We start from the raw sequence: 24,467 nt of genomic DNA, 5'->3' as shown, positions 1-24,467 counted from the left end.
GTTCAGACACTTGCCGGCATTTTCTCATACTCTGATGAAGGGCTTAAGCCTGAAATGTCAAAGGACACTGTTTGACCTGCTGAGTTTCTCCAGCGTTTTGCTAGAGGAACCTCTTACTGTGCTATACAACTCAATGACACTTAATACTTGGTATTCTCACAGGAATCCTTGTGTAATCTGTTTGAAATAGAAAATGTACTTAAATCATAATCATTTCAACATTGTTACTTGCTTAATTTTGTTATGAATAAGAAAAAATCCTTTAAGAATAAATACTTAATTATAATATTTTACTTTTCAGTCAGGTTGTTACAAAGTAAGGGAAAATGCCCTCATGGAACTACTTATTGTAAGTAAATGATAAACAAAATCAATGTACGAGAGAAGTAATTTTAGAATTTATTGAAAGAATAATTGAGACTGTTAACATTTGTCAGGCTTTTGTAATCTTCAATATTACTGAACTGTTTCTCACTGCACTTCATTTTAGATTCTATGTGCAAATTTAGGAATTTCGTTTGTGCGATTTTCCTGCACTAACAGCTTGTCATTTGATCCCCCTTAATATCTGAAAATCTGTCGATCAGTTTTGAATGTTAAGAAATCTCCTCTTATCTATCCTAAAACCAAAAGGCCTGAAATGACGGAGATTTCCGCATCTAAACATGCCCTTGTTTTGAGACCACAACCAGGTTCTAGGCGGTCATTCTAGGGGAAACATGAACTCTGCATCTCTCCTGTCAAGCTCCTGTGTACATTCAGTGAAATTCACTCTTCTCAACTCATTTGAGTAGAGCTCTCATCTGGCTAACCTGTCCTTGTATGAGAGACTTGCTGTCTCAGTAATCAAATAGGTGAAACTGCTACAATCTCTTTACCACAAGTATATCCTTCCTTTGGGAGCAAGACAAATTTATGAACAATACGCAATTGTTGAAAAAATTCTGCAGGTGACATAGTATCTATCAACCTTTTGGTTTCAGAATTGCTTGCTGAATTTCCTAACTGAGTGATTTGTGTAAAAGGACACTTACCTTTTAGACCATAAGGTATAGGAGCAAAAATAGGTTATTCAGTCCATTTGAGTCTTCTCCACCATTTGATCATGAGCTGATCCATTTTCCCACTCGGCCCCTCTGCCTGGCCTTCTTCCCATAACATTTGATGCCCTGGCTAATCGGGAACGTATCAATCTCTGCCTTAAGTACACCCAGTAATCTGGCCTCCACAACAACCGCATGTAGCAACAAATTCCACAACTTTGCCACCCTCTGGTTGAATAAATTCCTCTAGCATCTCTTTTCTAAGTGGATGCCCTTCAATTCTGAAGTTGTGTCCTCTTGTCCTAAACTCTTCCACCATGGGAAACAATCTTGCTACATCTTCCCAATCACTGACATCAGACTAACTGGTCTATGATTTCATTTCTGCTACCTCCCTCCCTTCTTGAATAGTGGGGTAACATTTGAGATTTTTTAGTCCTCCAGAACCATACCAGAATCCAGGTCACTGGCGCTGCAATAGTGTTGTGCTAACTACCACGCTAACTGTGTTGCCCTTTTCAAAAGTGTCTGAATATTTCAACCCTTTTCTGTTGCATAGTATTTTTTTTAATCACCCAAAGTGGGATACATGCTATTTAAAACTAAATAGAGGATAAGAATTATGTTTTGCTGAGAAAGTTTTGATCCTGGATTTCAGATGCACATGGAAGAACCTTGCTTTGATTTTCTGAGGACAAAAGAAACACTTGGGTAAATATTTCTCTGCTACTCTTCAATAATAATGTACAATTCAAGACTCCAACCTGCAATAACCTTATTGAAAACAAGGTGAAATAAAGATTGGGATGTCGTTAAAGATTGATAAGAGACAATGGAGATATAATTGTGTTTGGTTTTAAAAGGATAATGAAGAAGGAATGGAGTTCAACTGCTTAGAATTCATTAGCTACACTTCATCTTTATTTTGAAACATTAAAGATATGAAAGGGAAAAGCTCATAAATCCTAACCTGGCAAGAAATATAAATGTCCACTTTTAACTTCAAAAGATTTGAGTTGATCTAAATATTTAGCAAAAGAAATAAGAACCAAGGGGAAAAAAACAGAGTTTGATGATGGGAATTTTATCTTCTTGATCAAAGTAGGTGTGGTTGAAGGAAGTGTACAGATGAGTCTCTCCAGCATTACATTGTTTGCTAAGAAATCAAATAATAACCACATAACAATTTACAGTATGGAAACAGGCCATATCGGCCTTTCTAGTCCACACCAATCTACATGAAACTCCACTAGTTCCACCTATCCACTCCCTTGCCCATAACCCTCCAACCCCCTCATATCCATGTACTCATCGAACCTCCTCTTAAATGACAGAATTGACCCTACCACAACTACCTCTTCTGGTAAATCATTCCTCTCAGCCACCACTCTCTGAGTGAAGAAGCATCCTCTTATATTACTCCTAAAGTTTTGCCCCTAACCCTTAGCTTATGACCCCTTGTTCCAATCTCCCCTACCCTCAGGGGAAAGAGCCTATTCACATCTCTATCTATTCCCTTCATAATTTTAAATACCTCTATCAAATCCCCTCTCAACCTTCTATACTCCAATGAATAAAGTCCCAGTCTACTCAATCTTTCTCCGTATTCAAGATACTACAATCCAAGCAACATTTTCATAAAACTCCTTTGCACCCTATCAACCTTATTTATATCCTTCATATAATTTGGAGACCAGAACTGCACAATACTCAAAACCTGGCCTCACCAATGCCTTAAATAGTCTCAACATCACACCCTAGCTCCTATACTCTATGCTATGATTTATAAAGGCCAGCATACCAAAAGCCACCTTCACCACCCTATCTACATGGGAATCCACCTTCAAGGAAGCTGAACCATTATTCCAAGATTCCTCTGTTCCTCTGCATTCCTCAATGCCCTCCCCTTCACTGCATATGTCCTATTTTGGTTATTCCTCCAAAATGAAGCACCTCACACTTATCTACATCTGCCACCTTTCAGCCCACCGTTCCAAACAGTCCAAATCCTTCTGTAGTCTTTGAAAACCCTCCTCACTATCCACAACTCCCCCTATTATTGTATCGTCTGCATATATACTCACCCAATTTACCACCCCGTCATCCAAATCATTAATATAAATGATGAACAACAAAGGACTCAACACTGATCCCTGAAGCACACCGCTCGTCACTGCCCTCCATCCTGACAAATAGTTATCCACCATGACTCTCTGGTGCCTATCTTTCAGCCACCGCTGAACCCATCTGACTATCTCTATATTAATCCCTAGAGACTGAACCTTCCTCACTAACCTTTCATCTGGAACATTATCGAAAGCCTTACTAAAATCCAAATAGATCACATCAACCTTTCTGGTCACCTCTTCAAAAAAACTCAACAAGATTTGTCAAACGCGACTTTCCCCTCAGAAACCCATGTTGGGTGTCCCTGATCAATCCCTGCCTTTCCAGATATTTATATGTATTATCTCTAAGAATTCCTTCCATTAGTTTTCCCACCACCGATGTCAAACTTACTGGTCAAAAATTGCTTGGCTTACACTTTGCACGCTTTTTAAACAACAGAAGCATGTTTGCAACCCGCCAATCCCGTGGCACCACACACTCCTCCAGTGAAAAATCATCTTCAGAGCCTCTGCTATTTCCTCTCTGACCTCCCTTAAGGACCTGGGAAAAATCCTATCAGGACCAGGAGACTTATCTACCTTTATATACCCCAGAAGTTCTAAAATCTCCTCTTTACTAATTTCTATCTTTTCCATAACTAACCCTTTTGCCTCACTTATCCTACACAATTCAATATCCCCTTCCCTCGTGAACACTGACGAGAAGAATTTGTTTAATATCTCCCCCACTTCGTATGGTTCCTCAGACATTCCTCCACTCTGATTTTCCTGTGGACCTATTCTATCCTTAACTTTCTTTTTGCTGTTGACATTTGTAAAAACCCTTTAGATTTGCTTTCACCTTATTTGCTATAGCCCCCTCGTACCTTCTTTTTGCTTTTCTAATTTCCCTCTTAAGGTTCTTTCTACAATCTATGTAACATTCAAACATCTCATCCATCCTCTGCTTCTTGTATTTAATGCAGGCCTCCCTTTTATCCCGCACCAACTTCCTAATCTCTCTAGAAAACCATGACTCCCTTGAACATTTGGCCTTGCCTTTTGTCCTGACAGAAATATATAGATTCTGCACTCTCACTATCTCACCTTTAAATGTTCTCCAATTCTCCTCAATGTCCTTTCCAGAAAAAAGATCAGCCCAAATTACTCCCTGCAAATCCCTTCTCATCTCTTCGAATCTGGCTTTCCCCAACTCAAATACTTTAATCTTCGGACCAGACTTATCCTTTTCCATAATTAAGCTGAAATTAATGGTACTATAATCACTGGATCCGAAGTGCTCCCCAATGCAAACCTCCGTCACCTGCCCTATTCCATTTCCCAACAGTAGATCTAACACTGCCCCCTCTCTGTTGGGCACCTCAACATATTGATGTAAAAAGCAATCCTGCACACACATTTTTTCTAATCCATCCACCCCACTCACTGACTGCATCTCCCAATCTGATTTCTCTGCACATTTGCTCTTCTAGTTCCCTTTCCCCATTTGGTGGTCTATAATACACCCCTATAATAGTAATCAGTACCTCTGTAATATCCTTCTTGACAAGCAATGCCACATCACCACCCACCCCCCCCCCCCACCATTACCCCTTCAATTCTATCACACCTAAAGCAGCGAAATCCCGGAATATTTAACTGCCAGTCACAACCCTCCTTCAACCACGTCTCACTAATTGCCACCACATCATTACTGTCGAGTGTCTATTCACACCTTTAGCTCATCCATCTTCCTTACAATACTCCTTGCATTGAAGTAAATGCATCGCAGAGACTTCCCGCATCTTAACTTCTGCTTATCCCTCTCACTGCCATCCACACTATTGTTTGTCACCATCCTCCCTTTCCTCCTCAATCAACTGCTGTTCCACCCCAAAATTTTGTGAATAGGCCTTTTCTCTTTGCCTACAATACCTCTCTCTGCTGTCCTTCCTTACGTGGCCCCCTTCCCCCCAAGCGTACTAGTTTAAACCTCCCCTGGTAGCCCTAGCAAACATCCCCATCAGGAGACTGGTCCCTCTGGGATTCAGATGCAACCCGTCCATATGGTACAGGTCCCACCTCCCCCAAAATAAGTCCCAGTGATCCAAGAACTTGAATCCCTGACTCCTACTCCACCCGTTTAGCCACGCATTCAGCCTCCACCTGATTCTATTTCTGCCCTCCCTATCACGTGGCACAGGAAGTAATCTCTAGAGATTACTTCCTTTGTGGTCCTTCTGAGCTCCCTACCTAACTCCCTATATTCATTCTTTAGGACCACTTCTTCTTTCCTTCCAATGTCGTTGGTACCAATATGTACCACGACCTCTGGTTCATTACCCTCCCCCTTTAGGATGTCTTGGATTCGCGTAGTTACATCCCGGACCCTGGCACCTGGGAGGCAAACTACCATCTGGTTTCCTCTATCGAATCCACAAAAACCCCTATCAGTCCTCCTTACCATCGAATCCCCTATAACTATCGCCCTCCTCTTCCTTTCCCTACCCTTCTGGGCTACAGAGGCTGACCCTGAGCCAGAGGTGCAGCCTCCGCTGCCTTCCCTAGGCTGATTGTCCCTCCCAATAGTACTCCAGGAGGAGTACCGATTGCTGAGGGCTAAGGTGCTCTCTCCTGAACCTGATCTTTCTCTTTCTTCCTCCTAACAATAACCCAACTATTCTCCTTCCGTGGCCCTGGTGAGACCACCTGACTATAACTCTTGTCAATGATGGCCTCACTCTCCCTGACCAGAGTGAGGTTATTGAGCTGCAGCTCCAGGTCCCTGACTCGGTCCCTGAGACGCTACCCACCTAGTACAGATGTGGATGTCCAGGAGTCTTGTGTGGGCTCCTGATAATTTCTTTAATGATTTTCTTGTCACTGGTTCCAAAATGAAGTCCTAAGATTGACTTGATTGTTGGTAGAGCAGGTGAATTTTCAATGCTCTCTCTTATATAAAAGCATAAAGCAGTTTTAGATGCTTTAAGCTTATTTTCTGAATGCTGGTCTCGATTGTGTATTCTTGAGGGAAAGCCAAATGTCTTTTTTTTGAAGTACATAAATAGGTCAACAAAAATCTAATTTTAGAATGGGGAAAATTCATTTATAATTTTTATAATTTCATAAACAGAACATAAAAGCACAGTACTGGTCCTTCAGTCCATAATGTACCAAAGTATATGAAGTTAATTTAAAAAAAATAACTTTCCCTACACACATCCACAACCCTCCATTTTTCTTGTATCCGTGTGCCTAAGAGTTTTTTTAAATGTCCCTATTGAACCAGCCTCCACCCCCACTCGTGGCAATGCATTCCAAGCAGCCACTACTATATATAAATGTGTGTATATATTATATATATATATATATATATATATATATAAAAAGGACAAAAAATGTACCCATGACATCTCCCCTAAACTTTCCTCCACTCACCTTGTACAGATGTTCTCTGATTTGCTACTCTTGCTGTGGGATAAAGGTGCTGGCTGTCCACCCTCTCTGTGCCTCTCATGTTCTTGTAGACCACTACAGTCACCCTTCATCCTTCTTCACTTCAAGGAGAAAAACCCTTGCTCTGTAATCTTGCCTGGAACATAAAACATGTTCTCCAATTCAGGCAACATCCTGGTAAATCTCCTCTGCACATTTTCCATAGCTTCCACATCCTTCCTGTACTGAGCAACCAGAATGGAACACAATATTCCAAGTGTGAACTAACCAAAGTTTTATAGGGCTGCAACATTACCTCTCAACTCTTGAACTCAATCCCCCAACTAATGAAGCCCAGCTTACATGCAACTTGCTGGCCCATTCCTCTACTTCTTCAACCAAGTCATTTATAAAAATCACAAAAAACAGGGACCCCAGAACAAATTCCTGCAGAATTCCCTTAGTCACTGAGCTCCAGGTAGATTATATTCCTTGTACTACTACCTTTTGCTTTCTGCAGGCAAGCCAATTCGGAATCCACACAGCCAAGATCTCATGCCTCATGACTTTTTGAATAAGTCTACCATGCAGGACCTTGTCAATTGCCTTGCAAAAATCCATATACACAACCCTTCCTTAATCAATTTTTGTTACTTCTTCAAAACACAAAATCAGGATCCCGAGAATTGACCAATCCTTCACAAAGCCATGCTGACTATCCCTGAGAAGACTATGCTTTTTTAAATGCTTGTAATCCTGTCCCAAGAATCTTCTCCAATAGTTTTCCGAACACAGACATCAGACTCATTGGTCTACAATTCCCAGGGTTCTCCCTTTTTTAAACAAAGGGATGGCATTTGCAATTCTCTGGTACCTTCCTTGTGGCTGCGGGGAAGCAAAAATTATTACCAAATCCCAAGTAAATCTCATCTGGACAAGGGGTCATCAATCCTAATGTTTTTAAGAAGATCCAGCACTTCCTCTTCCTTAATCTCAACATGCTCCAGCTCTTAATCTTGTTCTATGCTGGCCTCCTATTGGTCAAGGTCCCTCTCTCTGTTGAATACTGCAACAAAGTATTCATTTAGTATCTACCCTACTACCTCTGTCTCCAGGCACATATAAACCCAATTAACCTACAACCCCTGGTATGTTTTGAATGGTGGGAGGAAACCTGGGAAAACCCACCCAGACACAGGGAGAACAGCCAGGGATTCAAACCCTGGTCCTGATTGCTGGCATGTAATAGCATTACACTAACTGCTATGCCAACCGTGCCACCCTTGTATTGCCTTTCATTCTTAATGCCCCTGCCTTCACTCTTGATATCCTTTATTTTTATGTATGCATAGAATTCATTTAGGGTTTTCTATAATCCTTCTTGCCTAGGTTTCTCATGCATCCTTCTAGTTTTCCTAAGTCCTTTCTTAAGTTCCTTCTTGTCTACCATATAATTATCATGATCCCATCCTGTCTTTTGCTTCTTAAACCTTCTGTTATGCTTCCTTCTTCCTTTTAACTAACTTTCTCACCTCAATCAGTTCCCTTATCTTGCCATCTTTTACGTGTCTCTGAGGGACAAATCTATCCAGAACCCTGCACAAGTGGTCCATAATAATCCTCCACATCACTTCTGTGCTTTTCCCCCCTGAGAGTATCTGTTCCCAATTTACTCTCCTCAGTTCCTGCATAATCCCATCATAATTGACCCTTCCCCAATTAAACATTTTACTCTTTGGTGCACCCCTATCCTTCTCCCCCATCAAGAGGTCTGTCACCTGATGAGGTTCCTTACCCAGTGTTGGATTAGTATGGCCTCTCCTCTCGTTGGCTTGTCCACATACTCTGTCAGGAATCCTCTTGGACACACCTGACAAATTCTGCCCCATCTACCCCTCTTGCAGTAAGGAGGTGCCAGTCAGTATTTGGGATGTTGAAGTCTCCCACAACACCATTTTATTATTTCTGCACCATTCTAAAATCTTCCTATTTATCTGCTCATTGGTGTCCCAAGGGTTATTTGGGGGCCAATAGACTACTTCCAATACAGTGATTTCTCTCCTCCTGTTTCTGACTTCCACCCACACCAACTCAGCAGACAATCCCTTCACAACATTCTGCAGCTGTGATGCTATATCTGATACGCATTGCTTCTTTCCCCCGTCCTCCCTTTTTACTTTCGATATAAACATATAACTTGCATCAGCCATTGTAATTCCATGTAGTGATTCATGCATTAAGTTCATCTTCCTTATTCCTATGTTGATTAGTAATTGAACACTTAACGCCATTCATATGCAAGAAATATTGGCACATTGGAAGTCATAATGAAGTTGAATTAGTTTAAAAACTTTAAGGTTTGCTTGCTGTAGGAATTTTCTCACGAGATAAAGTGTAAGAACTACAACTTGTGTTCATAATGCTCTGTGTGGCTAAAGTTTCATTCATAGATGAAATCAGATGAAATTATCTGATTTGAATTAATTTTAGTCAAAACTAAATCATGAAATGAGTTGGTTAGGAGAGATCCTTCACGTTTGTTCTCTGATTAAAAATAAATTAACCCTATTCCATAAATGCCCATCATTTTAAAATAAAAAAAAATGCAATATATATCAATTTGAAATGTTGGTGTCCTTCATGGATATTTATCTTGTGTTTCTCAGCTATCACGTGTATCCTTCCTGCCGAAATACTTCTGGAATCTTGGGATTCTCCATCACAGTGGAAACACAGGCAACAAAATTTAAGTATGTTTTGTTTATTGTTCATTCTGTTTATCAAATCTTTACGGTGGGCAGAGTGAAGGGTTCAGCAATTTCATTTGAAAATTACAGAACATGTACTCAGGCTGATTTATTATTTCGGTGCAAGGTTTAACACACACATTTTCCACTCCTAACAGTGACCTGGAGTGGACATCCCATTTCTTCAATGCATGAATGTTTTATATTTGGATTTGAAAAAAAAGCATTCATAAAGTTGAAGAAAGCAATTGTTAAATAAAGTAAGGGCTCACAGAATTGATGAACATGAATGACTGACTTAATGACACGAAATGGAGGATAGGAATAAATGTTTTTCAGGTTGGTAATTACTTGGAGGGATACTCTGAGAATACTAATGACAATTTGCAGTCAGATTCTATTTTAATACCTTAGAGGAAAACAAAACTTAAGTGATGTATGAGGAAAAATGTAAAGCATTTTCAAAGGATATACCATGGAATCCTAATTATCCGGCACCCATGGAGATCATGGGTGCTGCTTACGTGAATTTTCCGGTTGACTGAAACACACTATTATAATGTCTAACTAATATACATTCATTAGAGAATAGTCAGTTTAAAAGATAAAAGACAATGCAAAACTTAATTTGAAAAGAATCAGTATTGCCATATTTAATTATGTAAAGTTCACTTTAATCAGGTAATTCCTGTAATTTACAGTTTATTTCCTTTTTTTGCTGGTTGTTTGAGTTTCCAGTTGATTGAATTCTGAATAATGGCAATTCTACTGCGATTAGGTCAAGCAAGTGGGCAAGAAGACAGCTGATGGAAGAATAAGTGAATTTTTTTTTTGTAGCTGGAATAGAGGTTTAATAAGGGACCACACCCTATCTGTTTTCATGTGTGCAACTTTTTTTTTCTGTATTGAAAGAAAATATATTGGCCTTGGAAATGTTGCAGAGCAGACTCACTTAAGTTTACAAGAGGATTGTCCACAATTCACTGCAGATCAAAAGCTTGAGAGGTTTTTGCATTAAAATGCAGGCAGATTGATGGAGATCAGAGATTATTCTTCGAATGAAGAAGCTAGGTCCTTGGGAGACAGTCTTCAGGTAAAAGATCAGGAGCAAAGTGTTAGGACCTCCTTTGCCTCCAGGCACATATTTTCATCTTTCATCCTTAAATGACCCTATTTTCTTTCTTGTCATCCTTCTGCTCTTCATGTGTGCATAGAACACCTTAGGGTTTTCCTTAATCCTACTTGCCAAGGCCTACTCATGCCCCTTCTAGCTCTCCTAAACCTTTTCTCAACTTCCTTCCCAGCCACCATATAATTCTTTTGAGCCCTTTTTGTTTTTGCTCACTAAGTCTAATAAATACTTCCTTCTTTCTAATTAGCTGCCTCAGCTATTTTGTCAACCACGATTCCCTTTTCCTACTATCTTTTCCCTGTCTAAATGGGACAAACCTATCCAAAACCTTGCTCAAGTCATCCCTAAAACATCCTGCACATCTGTGCTTTCTTCTGAGAATATCTGTTCCTGCCTCATCCCACTGTCATAAGCCCTTCCTCAATTAAACACCACCATTTTGTCTACTTTTATCCTTATCCTTAGCTAAGCTAAAACTCAGGCAGCTGTGGTGTTCACCCAGTCTGTCTCCTGACCAGGTTCATTACCTAGTATTAAATCCAGTATGGCCTCACCTCTGGTCAGTCGGCCCACATACTGTGTCAGGAATCCTTGGACACACCTGACAAATTCTGCCTGATCTGTCTCATGCAATAAGGAGGTGCCAGTCAATATTTGGGAAGTTAAAGTCTTACATAACAACAACTGTTATTTTTGCACCATTCCAAAATTTGCCTACTTACCTCTTCTTCAGTGTCCTGAGAGCTATTTGGGGGCTTATAACAGCACTCCCAATACATTGATTGCTCCCTTCCTATTTCTGACTTACACCCACACCGACTCGATAGACACTCCCTCCATAGCATCCTCCCTTTCTGCAGCTTTGATACAATCCCTGACCAGCAATGTTATTTCCTCTTCTTCCCCCCCCCCCATCTTTTGCCTCCTATCCTATGTTATGAGCCCAGAGGACCCCAAAGCCTAGCAGCAACAGAAATTCACCAAGACAAATGGTTACTTAAACAAAAGTTGCTTTCATCATAAAAACAATTAAACTCATTGCTATCAACTTAACCCCCTTCTAATTCTAAGCGCACATCTATGTAATGTGTGTGTAAGTTCATAAGTTTTTGATTCGCTGTCCAATCTCATTTCTCACTCTTCCAAGGTTCACTGGTTGCAAGCAATTCTTATACTGTGCACAGAATTTAACAGTTATGAATTTCACCAGGCTTTGCTGCTTGAAAGGTAAATGGTTACCACTCAGGAAGGTTCTTGTTGGGTTTTAAAGAGAGATTTGTTGCTCATTGGACACCCACAACTGATTCCTTCCTATCAACCACTTCAGTGTCTTGCCGAAGAAACTTGCCCCATCAGGGTTTTCCAGATGTTAACCTCTTTCTTTCAGGTCACCACAGATTTCCTTTTTGTTTCCCTTATTTCAAGTGAAACATGTAGCCAGTCCTCTCCCCTTGTATGGATCACAAGGGCTTTGACCAGGCTGAACTAAGAACTCACAACCCGTCTTCAAAATGGGGTTTTTCCACAAGCTTGCCAGCTTGTCATGTTCATGTTCCAGTCCCAGCTGCTGCTGAACTGTAAAACTGAATATCCTCGCTCTCTCTGAGAAAACCAAATGACCCATTTAGAACAGCCAACTGCACTCAGACAGACTGCAGCTCCAGACCTAATCTTTCGAGTTCATTTATCTTTTGCTTTCTAAAACAATAATCCATTACTCCACAGCATGCCCAATTAACACCTACTTGTGAAGTCCTTCTAGGCATTCTTTAAAGTTTTTGCAAAGGCATCGGAGCCTGGACTGTCTGGCTTGAGCAGAGCTCCAGCATTTTAAATGAGATCTGTTTTGAAGTGTTTGTATGTGACCTACTCTTTAAAAAAAAACCTGCCACCATTTATCTCCTTTAAAACTTATCTACATATAATATAAAATATAACATAATCAATCTGTCACATCTATCCCTTTTAAAGCATCTATAAATCGTGGTACCTGCATCAGCAATCCTGTCCTTATGGAATGGAATGGCCATTACATTATTATTCTACATAATGATCCATGCTCTCCTTTATTCCTAATACTCCTTGCATTGAAATAGACACATTTCAAATCCTCCAATTGACATAATTTATGGTTCCTCCCCTGCCTGTCCTTCTTAATAAGCCCACAATATATTGCATCATCCTTTTCACCTTCCTCAATTCTCTGTCTTCCCATCCATCTGGTTCCCATCCCCCTGCCAAATTAGTTAAAACTCCCTAGCAGCTCTCGCAAACCTGCCCACCAGGATATTGGATTTTGCTTTCTAAGTCTAATAAATACTTCCTTCTTTCTAACTAGCTGCCTCAGCTATTTTGTCAACCCTGATTCCCTTTTCCTACTATCTTTTCCCTGTCTAAATGGGACAAACCTATCCAAAACCTTGCTCAAGTCGTCCCTAAAACATCCTGCCCATCTGTGCTTTCTTCTGAGAATATCTGTTCCTGCCTCATCCCACAGTCATAAGCCCTTCCTCAATTAAACACTTCTGTGTTTGAACTCTCCAGTTCAAGTGCAGCTATCCTTTTTTGTTCAGGTCGTACCTTCCCCAAAAGAGATCACAATGATCCACAAATCTGAACTCTGCCCCCTGGCACCAACTCTTCAGCAAGCATTCATCTACTACAACATCCTATTCCTACCCTCTCTCGCAAAGGCAGCAATCCTGCGATTACCACTAATAAGGTCCTGCTTTCTGGCTTCCTTCCTAACTCTCTAGCCCCACTTCAGGACCTCATCCGTATTCCTATCTATGTTCTTGATACCAAAATGGGCCACAATATCTGGTTTCTCACCCTCCCACTTCAGAATGCTGTGGACTCAATCTGAGACATCCCTGACTAGCAATATCTCTGGCACCTGGGAGTCACATAACATCTGGTGGTCTCGATCTTTCTCACCGAACCTCTTATCTGCATAATTAACAAATCCCCAATCACTATGGCTCTCCTCTTCTGCTTTCAGTTCTTCACCAAAGGGCTAGACTCTGTGCCAGTGACCTGACAACTAAGACTTTCTAAGAGAACTTTGTTTCAAGTACACGTCCTTTTTCCAATGTTATTAATTATACATTGAATTCTTAAACAGTTCTGAAATAGTGGACAAGAAAATTGAAGAATTTTTGAAGAGTTTCCATAAAAAACTCGTGTCAATGAGTCAAGATTCCTTCTGTGCTCAGGTAACTAATATTAAAGATGATTCTGAGAAAACATTATTAAGTTTTGACCATTTTTCTTATGGATAGGGAAATGGGGTTAAAATTTCAGATCTGAGACTCTTCTAACTTACTGAGTGTTTCCAGTGTTTTCTTTTTTTGTTTGATTTCCAGTATCTGTAATTTTTTTTAAATTGCTTACCCCAATTATACAGAGGCAGTCTCCAAAAAACCATCGTCTCTTTTTTTCTACTGTCAATTACATCTCCTCTTCCTGGATTGTTTAAAATTAGACTTCAAATTTTCCATTTACCCTGAACTGAGATTGCAAACACTTATTCTATCTGCTTCTCCCTTGATTGCATTGTCATTAGTGTTGTAGCCCTGTTGCTGTAACACATCCTTGTTTCTTTCTTTGGCTTGGCTTCGCGGACGAAGATTTATGGAGGGGGTAAAAAGTCCACGTCAGCTGCAGGCTCGTTTGTGGCTGACAAGTCCGATGCGGGACAGGCAGACACGGTTGCAGCGGCTGCAGGGGAAAATTGGTGGGTTGGGGTTGGGTGTTGGGTTTTTCCTCCTTTGCCTTTTGTCAGTGAGGTGGGCTCTGCGGTCTTCTTCAAAGGAGGTTGCTGCCCGCCCAACTGTGAGGCACCAAGATGCACGGTTTGAGGCGCTATCAGCCCACTGGCGGTGGTCAATGTGGCAGGCACCAAGAGATTTCTTTAGGCAGTCCTTGTACCTCTTCTTTGGTGCACCTCTGTCTCGGTGGCCAGTGGAGAGCTCGCCATATAACATGATCTTGGGAAGCGATGGTCCCCAATTCTGGAGACGTGACCCACCCAGCGCAGCTGGATCTTCAGCAGCGTGGACTCGATGCTGTCGACCTCTGCCATCTCGAGTACTTTGACGTTAGGGATGAAAGCGCTCCAATGGATGTTGAGGATGGAGCGGAGACAACACTGTTGGAAACGTTCTAGGAGCCGTAGGTGGTGCCGGTAGAGGACATTCAAATGCACTCCAGTCTTGTTGCTGCTCGTCCATCCTCCATAAACTTAAACATTATCCAAAACTCTATTGTCTCCAACCTAATATGCAATGCTATGCTGGAGGCCCCTTTACCAACCCTTCCCCTTACTAGTGACCAGTCCAGTGAACTTGCAGCAGTCAAGTTCTCAAATTGACATCAAAGATTGTGACTAGATTTCTCATGACCCAGTCTGGAAGCTTTGTTTGCCCTTAGTGGACATGTTTCAGCAACTGAAAAGTGAAGATTTACCTGTGGGATAAGAAGAACAGCATGCAAACCCTTGAAATAGAGACTTTCCCAAGTGAGTAATCTTGTATCTAATCTTCAGTATTAGTAAGAACAACCTTAACAGTCAACATTAACTTTTATGGAGATCAAATTTGTCTCAGACTGACCCAACATATTTTGAAAACTACTGAGCTTTTGTAACCATTGGCAGAAGATTGCAGGTATGACTGAATGGTGATTAATAAAATCCATAAATTCACAAGATTCCCCGGGCTATTAATGCCCTAGTTCTACAATTATCTACATATACAGTATTGTACTCTGCCAGTAGGCATTCTGGTCAGAATATTTCTATACAAAACTCTTGATTAGGAGCTGAATTCAGCAATGTAGTTAACCCTTGGAATCTTAGTCACACCCAAGTTGACGGTTCCCTGTGTGGTCCAATAGCGTTCCTCCTTTCGCTGGTTCAGATGCTGCACAACACAGAGAGGTGATGTACATCATCAGTGGTTCTCATCCCCCAATTCATTGTGTCCTCCTTACTGCCCTACTACACCACTATACTCTGCTTGCCTGTTACTGGTGACGAAGGGAATAAAACACTGAGCAGAAACATCTGCTGAAATTAAGAACTTCCTCAAGATCTAATAATAAGATTCCCTGCATTTCAACGGGTTTAGAGAAGATAAATAGTTCTAAACTTGGCCCAAAGTGGATGTGCTGGCAACTCAATTGCGTTGTACCTCTGCTAGTTGTCATTAAATAACATATAAACGGAGTCCCACAACCTTGATGAGTTACATCTTTGAGGTTGCTATCTGATGCAATTTCAAAACCTTGATCTTTTTTGGATAGGCATATTAATTTTTTTTTACTGGCTTTTAAAAATATTTGCATGAGGCACATGATCACCATCATGTGGTAATTGGACAGTAGAGTGATGCAGCACATTGTTATCAATCCAATGACCCAGGTTCAATCGTGACCTTGGGTTGTATTTGTATGGAGTTTGCATGTTCCCCCATGACCTTTTGGGTTTTCTCTGGCTGTTTTGTATTCCTTCAACATCCCAAAAATACATGGATGGTATTGAGGTACTGTAAATTATCTTGAGAGTGTAGTTGAGTGGCTGAATCTGTGGGGGTTGGTGAGTTGAATGGTGTGAGGGGAAAATAAAATTAATTAAGAAAGGATAAGGCCATGAATTTGTTTGAATATATCAAATAAATCTGCTTCCATCTGTAATTATTTTGTTACATTGCAGGAACACAGAAGATGATATTTAATAGTGTACAAAATCATGATGGGATTTAGATATGGTAAATTAAAAAAAAATCCTTTCCATTAACAGAAGGACCAAGATTACCGAAAGGTCCAGAAGTGACATCAGGAAGTAGCTACTTTTTATGTAGCAAGTCATTTATGATTGGGAATGGTGTGGGATACAGGTGTAGTTGTCATCTTTGAAAGAAAATTAAAAGTTTTTCTAAAAATTGGACAATGGGGAAATGATCTCCCTGGATTACTTCACCATGATTGGGCATTTTGGCTAAAGGTTTCATCTGCTGTAATGATTCTGTGGTGCAGAAATTCAGTTTCATTGCAGTAAATGAACTGGGTTTGGGAAATATTTGAACATTGCATCTAGAAGTTACTGATTCATGTATTGTTTTATAGATGAAATGTTCAAACAAAATGTGATTAAAAGTAGACTTTGCTGGTTTTCTTCCCCCTTTTGCCTTTGCCTTGATGAATGCTTGATTTGAGGCATGTTGTACTTGAATGGAAGAAACCCATGGTTTTCAGTTACTTTGTATTGTAAATATTTCATCACCTTTTTTAATTGAACAGGTAACAGCATTGATTAAGCTTAAGCTATGTGAAGACACACATCTAGGAGAAGAAGTAGACCGAAACTGGGATGAAGTTTTTACACAGCAATACCTGTTTGACAGGCTTACTCATGAGGTATTATTAAATAAGAAATGATAATGCTATAGTTAATGTGGTTAATCTCAAGAAAATTTATTTAACGAAGCAGAATTTTCTTTTCATACATTCTAATCGCTACATAGGATGTTTAGATATTTGAGCAGTGATTGTGAGAACTTTCTATCGTCTTTGTATTGGAACAAACCATGTTAATTTTATTTCTATACAAGTTAGACATGGTTATACATCATGGTTCACCAAGTCCACATCTTTGTGCTTCTTCCTCGTTCCATGTTTTTGACCTGAGGCTATTTTTGAAGAAAATTAATTTCCCCAAATCATTTTCAACCTCAAGTTGTTTTATTTTTGACAATCATTCACCAGAATATTTTTTCATCAGTCATTCTGTGAAACCAGTGATTCTCATCCTTTTTCTTTCCACTCACATACCACTTTAAGTATTCCCTATGCCACAGGTGTTCTGTAAGGGATTGCTTAAGGTGGGATGTGGGTGGAAATAAAAAGTTTGAAAACCACTGTTTTAATTGTACCTAATTGACTTGTTATGTGCCCGGTTTCATAACATCCAAAGGAAATGGACCAATGACAATTTTTCTCAAGCAAAATATTTTAGTAACAATTGGGTTTAGAACAGTGATTCTCAATCTTCCCTTCCCACTCATATACCACCTTAAGCATGTAATGCGCGTCGAAAGAACCAAAGACTTGTTGATCCAAACCAAGGCTATGCTGGAGGCAATTTAAAACTATGCTAGTTTTTAACTAAAAAACTGGAGCATATCACAAGTAGGTCAACCAGTCCAGAATGACCTGGTCTGGCTAGGAGCAATCCTTTAAGACCTGCCAGTAAGTGTGGCTACACTCTCAGCCAATCACAGTCATCTTACACTACCATCTGTACATATGTACATATACACATTGGTGATAGAATCTGTACTATCACAAAGCAGTCCCTTACTAATCACAAAGCACTTATTGCATAGGGATTATTTAAAGTGGTATGTAAGTGAAAGAAAAGAGTTGAAAACCACTGGGTTAAACGATGTAATCACTAATTAGCTTTTTTTGTCTTTCTACCTTGTGATACTTTTGCATTCTCCAACCACCCTCACTGCTCATCCTTGTAAAGGGCACAGAATTGAAGAATTTAAATGTAATGATTCTTGTTACAATTCATGTAACTCACTTTACTCTGTCAAAGATTCCAATAGTCCAGGTTCATCCTTGTCAGCATAGGTAATAGAAGAAAATAAAAATCTGTGGATACCATAAATAAGCACCAAAAAATATGATATCTGGAAATACTCGCAGGTCAAGCTGGATTGCATCTGTGGAATTGGAACAGGTCCATTGGAACATTAGCTTCTGTCCATGATGTCAATTTAAACACATCTGCCTGCACCTCCATTCCACATCAAAAGATGTCTATGTAAATGCCTCTTAAACATTGCTATGGTATACGCTCCTACCAGGTCCCCTGCTACTGAGTTCCAGGCTCCTCACACTGTTGGTGTGTGCATTTTAAAAAAAAAAAGAAGCCCCTCTCACCTTAAAACTATGCTCTCAAGTATTTGACATTTCCACCTGGCAGGGGGTGAGGTGTGGGGAAAGAGAGATTAACATCCATATTTCTCTCATAAGTTTATATGCTTCTGCCAGGCCTCCCTCAGCCTCTACTCTGGAGGACACTATCTAGGTTTCTCTGACCTCACTTGTCAACAAATTCTATAATTCATGTAACATCCTGGTGAACCTTTTCTGGACCTTCTCTAAAGTCTTCAAAAGGTTGGCATAGCAGTTAGTGCAATGCATTTACAGTGCCAGCAATTGGAACTGGACCAGAATTCGAGTCCTACGCTGTCTGTAATGAGTTTGTACATTCTCCCCGTGTCTGTGTGAGTTTTCTTCAGGGGGCTCCGGATTCCTCCCACCTTTTAAAAATATACCGGGGGTGTAGGTTAGCAAGATGTAAATTGGGCAGCATGGACTCTTGGACCAAAATGGCCATTACTGTGCCATATTTCTAAATCTAAAACTTTAAAATTTAACCTTCCTTTAATGTGGCAATCAGACTGCACACAATACTCTAAATGTAGCCTAACCAAAGTTTTATGCAACTGTAGCATGAGTTTTGTACTCAACACCTTGATTAAGGCAAGAGTGCAGGATACCCTCTTTACCATCAAATCTACTTATGTTGCCACTTTTGAGAGCTATGGATTTGCACCTGACTACCTCAGGTTCAGTCATTTACTGTATACGTTCCTCTTGTGCTTGACCTTGCAAAGTACAACACTTCACGCTTAGTTGGATTAAATTTCATCTGCCATTTCTCAGCCCATACTTTCCAACTCTTCTATAACCTGCTGAATCCTTTGACAACCTACTTTTCTGTCAAAGGACAATAAACCGTAATATTATTGCTGTCTTTTTTACAGATTCAAGCTCTTAAGTCATTCACCAAAGCAGATTTGGTGGATTGGTTCAGAAGTCACCAGGGACAGAAGAGTAAAAAACTTAGTATTCATGTAAGTACAGTCCACCTAATAGGCTGAAGTAAAACACGAAAATCTATTGACACTGTGGTTTTTTTTTGGTTTTTTTTAAATTTTTTATTTTTCATACCATAAATCACAATAGCCATGATATACACTTTTTCTTTTTCACACATTTACAGTGACTTTTTCTCCCCCCACCTCCCTCCTCCCAAGCCACCCCCCCCACCACCCCCTCTCTCATCCATTTTAGGTATACAATCTAGGTTGCATTAATTCAGTCAGACAATGTTGTCATTCAACAAAAATACACCAGAAATTCTACAGAGTCCATTCTTTTCTTTCCTTCTCCTTCCATCAACTTAGGTAATGTTTGTCCCCGGTAGGTTTTCACTATTGTATTTAATGTAAGGCTCCCATACTTGTTCGAATATTTCAATATTATTTCTTAAACTATATGTTATTTTTTCTAATGGAATACATTTATTCATTTCTATATACCATTGTTGTATTTTCAAATTATCTTCCAATTTCCAGGTTGACATAATACATTTTTTTGCTACGGCTAGGGCTATCTTAACAAATCTTTTTTGTGCATCTTCCAAGTCAATTCCAAATTCTTTATTTTTTATGTTACTTAGGAGAAAGATCTCTGGATTCTTTGGTATATTGTTTTCTGTTATTTTATTTAATATCTGATTGAGATCATCCCAAAATTTTTCTACTCTCTCACATGTCCAGATTGCATGAATTGTTGTTCCCCTTTCTTTTTTACATCGAAAACATCTATCAGATACTGTTGGGTCCCATTTATTTAACTTTTGCGGTGTAATGTATAGTCTGTGTAACCAATTATATTGTATCATACGCAGCCTCGTATTTATTGTATTTCTCATCGTTCCAGAACATAATTTCTCCCATGTTTCCTTTTTTATCTTTATATTTAAATCTTGTTCCCATTTTTGTTTAGTTTTACCATTTGTTTCCTCATTCTCCTTTTCTTGCAGTTTAATATACATATTTGTTATAAATCTTTTGATTAACATTGTATCTGTAATCACATATTCAAGGTTACTTCCCTCTGGTAAACTCAAATTGCTTCCTAATTTATCTTTCAAGTAGGATCTCAGTTGGTAATATGCCAGCGCTGTATCTCCAGTTATATTGTACTTATCTCTCATTTGTTCAAAGGATAAGAATCTACTTCCTGAAAAACAATTTTCTATTCTTTTAATCCCTTTTTTTTCCCATTTTCTAAAGGACAGGTTGTCTATTGTAAAAGGGAGTAGCTTATTTTGCGTCAATATTAGTTTTGGTATTTGATAATTTGTTTTATTTCTTTCTACATGAATCTTCTTCCATATATTGAGGAGATGGTGTAATACTGGAGAAGTTCTATGTTGTACCAATTTTTCGTCCCATTTATATAATATGTGTTCAGGTATCTTTTCCCCTATTTTATCTAATTCTAGTCTCGTCCAGTCTGGTTTTTCCCTTGTTTGATAAAAATCTGATAGGTACCTTAATTGTGCGGCTCTATAATAATTTTTGAAGTTTGGCAATTGTAAGCCTCCTTGTTTATACCATTCTGTTAATTTATCTAGTGCTATCCTCGGTTTCCCCCCTCTCCATAAAAATTTCCTTATTATTTTCTTTAACTCTTTGAAGAATTTTTCTGTCAGTTGTATTGGCAATGCCTGAAATAAGTATAGTATCCTTGGAAAAATGTTCATTTTAATACAGTTTATCCTTCCTATCAGTGTTAGTGGTAGCTCTTTCCAATGCTCTAAATCGTCCTGTAATTTTTTCATTAGTGGATTGTAATTGAGTTTATATAATTGGCCTAGATTTTTGTTTATTTGCACACCTAGGTATCTTATTGCCTGCATTTGCCATCTGAATGGGGATTCCTCCTTAAATTTTGAGAAATCCGCGTTATTCATAGGCATTGCTTCACTTTTATTTACGTTTATCTTGTATCCCGACACTTCTCCATATTCCTTCAATTTCTTATTTAGTTCTTTTATTGATAGTTCTGGTTCTGTTAAGTACACTATCACATCATCCGCAAATAGACTGATTTTATATTCCCTGTCTTTTATTTTTATTCCTTTTATATTATTATCTATTCTTATCGATTCTGCTAGTGGTTCTATAGCTAGCGCAAACAATAATGGTGATAGTGGGCATCCCTGCCGCGTTGACCTGCTTAAGTTAAATTGCTTTGATACATGTCCATTTACTGTCACTTTCGCTGACGGTCCCTTATATAATGCTTTAATCCAATTAATATACTTCTCCGGTAAACTGAATTTTTGCAATACTTTGAACAAGTAATTCCATTCTAGTCTGTCGAAGGCCTTCTCTGCGTCTAAAGCAACTGCTACTGCAGGTGCTTTATTTCCTTCTACTGCATGAATTAAGTTAATAAATTTACAAATATTGTCTGTTGTGCGTCTTTTTTTGATAAATCCAGTTTGGTCTAAATTTACCATTTTCGGTACCTGTTCTGCTAATCTGTTTGCTAATAGTTTAGCTATTATCTTATAATCTGTGTTTAGCAGAGATATTGGTCTATATGACGCTGGTGAGAGTGGATCTTTCCCTTGTTTTAGTATCACTGTAATTATTGCTGTTTTACATGAATCTGGTAAGTTTTGTGTCTCATCAATCTGGTTGATTACATCCAGGAGGGGCGGTATTATTAGATCTTTAAATGTTTTGTAGAATTCTATTGGGAGTCCATCCTCTCCTGGTGTCTTATTATTTGGTAATTTTTTTATTATCTCTTGTATTTCTACTGTTCCAAATGGTTCTGTTAATTTATTTTGTTCCTCTATTTGTAGTTTTGGTAGTTCAATTTTAGTCAAAAATTCATCTATTTTCCCTTCTTTCCCTTCGTTTTCAGTTCTGTATAATTGTTCATAGAATTCTCTGAAGTTTTCCTTAATTTATTTTGGATTATATGTAATTTGTTTGTCTTTTTTCCTTGTTGCCAATACCATTTTCTTAGTTTGCTCTGTCTTAAGCTGCCATGCTAAGATTTTGTGTGTTTTTTCACCTAGTTCATATTTCTGTTTTGTCTTCATTATATTCTTCTCCACCTTATATGTTTGTAATGTTTCATATTTTATTTTTTTATCCGCCAATTCTCTTCTTTTGGTTGTATCTTCCTTTATTGCTAATTTTTTTTCTATATTTATTATTTCCCTTTCCAACTGCTCTGTTTCCTGATTATAGTCCTTCTTCATCTTGGTTGCATAACTTATTATTTGTCCTCTAATGAATGCTTTCATTGCGTCTTATAGTATAAACTTATCTTCCACTGATTCCGTATTTACTTCAAAGTACATTTTTAATTGTTTTTCAATAAATTCTCTAAAATCCTGTCTTTTAAGTAGCATGGGGTTTAATCTCCATCTATACATTCTTGGAGGGATGTCCTCTAGCTTTACTGTCAGTATTAAGGGTGAATGGACCGATAGCATTCTCGCTTTATATTCTGTTTTTCTTACTCTATCCTGCATACTAGCTGATAACAAAAATAGGTCTATTCTTGAGTATGTTTTATGTCTAGTCGAGTAGTATGAGTATTCCTTTTCTTTTGGGTTTTGTTTCCTCCATGTGTCCACAAGTTTCATTTCTTGCATTGATTTAATTATAAATTTGGTTACTTTGTTCTTCCTGTTAATTTTTTTCCCCGTTTTATCCATATTTGGATCCAAATTCAGATTGAAATCCCCTCCTATTAGTATGTTCCCTTGCGTATTAGCTACCTTCAAAAAGATATCTTGCATAAACTTTTGATCTTCTTCGTTAGGTGAATATATATTAAGTAGATTCCAAAGCTCCGAATATATCTGACATTTTATCATAACATATCTCCCTGCTGGATCTATTATTTCCTCTTCTATTTTAAATGGCACATTTTTGCTAATTAATATAGCCACTCCTCTTGCTTTTGAATTATACGATGCTGCTGTTACATGTCCTACCCAATCTCTCTTTAATTTCTTGTGCTCCAATTCAGTTAAGTGTGTTTCTTGGACAAATGCTATATCTATTTTTTCCTTTTTCAGTAAATTTAGTAGTTTCTTCCTTTTAATTTGGTTATGTATTCCATTAATATTTAAAGTCATATAGTTCAGCGTAGCCATTTTATATTTTGTTTATCTTCTCTTTCCCTTTTTCCATCATTACCTTTCCTCCTTTTCCATTACTGTTTTCTTATTTTCAACTCTTTACAAGACAACATTCCTACAACATCCAACATTTTCCTTATTCTCCTATTTCTATCTTCTTTATCCCCAATCTCCCCTTCCCCTCCTGAGTTGTCCTTTATCCCTTGTCGGACAACCACATCTCCCCTCTCCATTTGGATTTGCGAATCCACTCGCAAGCGTCAACTGATTTTGCAGTGACTGCTCTTTTCCCCCACCCAGCCCCCCCCAGAAAAGATTTCACTTTTCATATGTTACAAAGGTCACTCTTTTAATTCCCTCCTTATTCTCTCTATTCCATTACCTTCCCTTATTAATTCTTGTCTATACTATCTATGTTTTCCTTTAATTACAGATACTTTCATGTATGCCCATTGTCTCTATTCACTCTTATACCTCTTTACCCGCATACATATCAATCGTGGTCATTTTTACCCTCATTACCCGTCTTCATCCCTCAGTCTATTTTTGTCTTTACCCACATACATATCAATCGTGATCAATTTTACTCTCATTACCCGTCTTCATCCCTCAGTCTATTTTTGTAATTGTTCTGCAAATTTTCGTGCTTCTTCTGGATCCGAGAACAGTCTGTTTTGTTGTCCTGGAATAAATATTTTCAATACCGCAGGATGCTTCAGTGTAAATTTATATCCTTTCTTCCATAAAATCGCCTTTGCTGTATTGAACTCTTTTCTCTTCTTTAGGAGTTCAAAACTTATATCTGGATAAATGAAGCTTTTTTGCCCTTTATACTCCAGTGGTTTGTTGCCCTCTCTTACTTTTTCCATTGTCTTCTCCAGTACCTTTTCTCTTGTAGTATATCTTAGGAATTTTACTACAATAGATCTTGGTTTTTGTTGTGGTTGTGGTTTAGGGGCCAAT

General features: G+C 38.7%; 1 protein-coding gene across 1 annotated transcript in view; it reads left to right on the top strand.

Moving 5' to 3' along the window:
- Window positions 1–24,467, top strand: part of LOC138763834 (nardilysin-like) — a 143,052-nt gene that overhangs the window by 104,960 nt on the left and 13,625 nt on the right. The window contains exons 25-30 of the mRNA XM_069938656.1: window positions 302–349; window positions 1,702–1,754; window positions 9,253–9,336; window positions 13,590–13,680; window positions 16,766–16,882; window positions 19,306–19,395. Of these exons, the coding sequence (XP_069794757.1) occupies window positions 302–349; window positions 1,702–1,754; window positions 9,253–9,336; window positions 13,590–13,680; window positions 16,766–16,882; window positions 19,306–19,395 (483 nt within the window). The remainder of the gene's footprint in view (window positions 1–301; window positions 350–1,701; window positions 1,755–9,252; window positions 9,337–13,589; window positions 13,681–16,765; window positions 16,883–19,305; window positions 19,396–24,467) is intronic.

Source organism: Narcine bancroftii, chromosome 5 (assembly GCF_036971445.1).
Source record: "Narcine bancroftii isolate sNarBan1 chromosome 5, sNarBan1.hap1, whole genome shotgun sequence".
Lineage (NCBI taxonomy): Eukaryota > Metazoa > Chordata > Chondrichthyes > Torpediniformes > Narcinidae > Narcine > Narcine bancroftii.
This window is presented reverse-complemented; position numbering and strand designations above follow the sequence as displayed.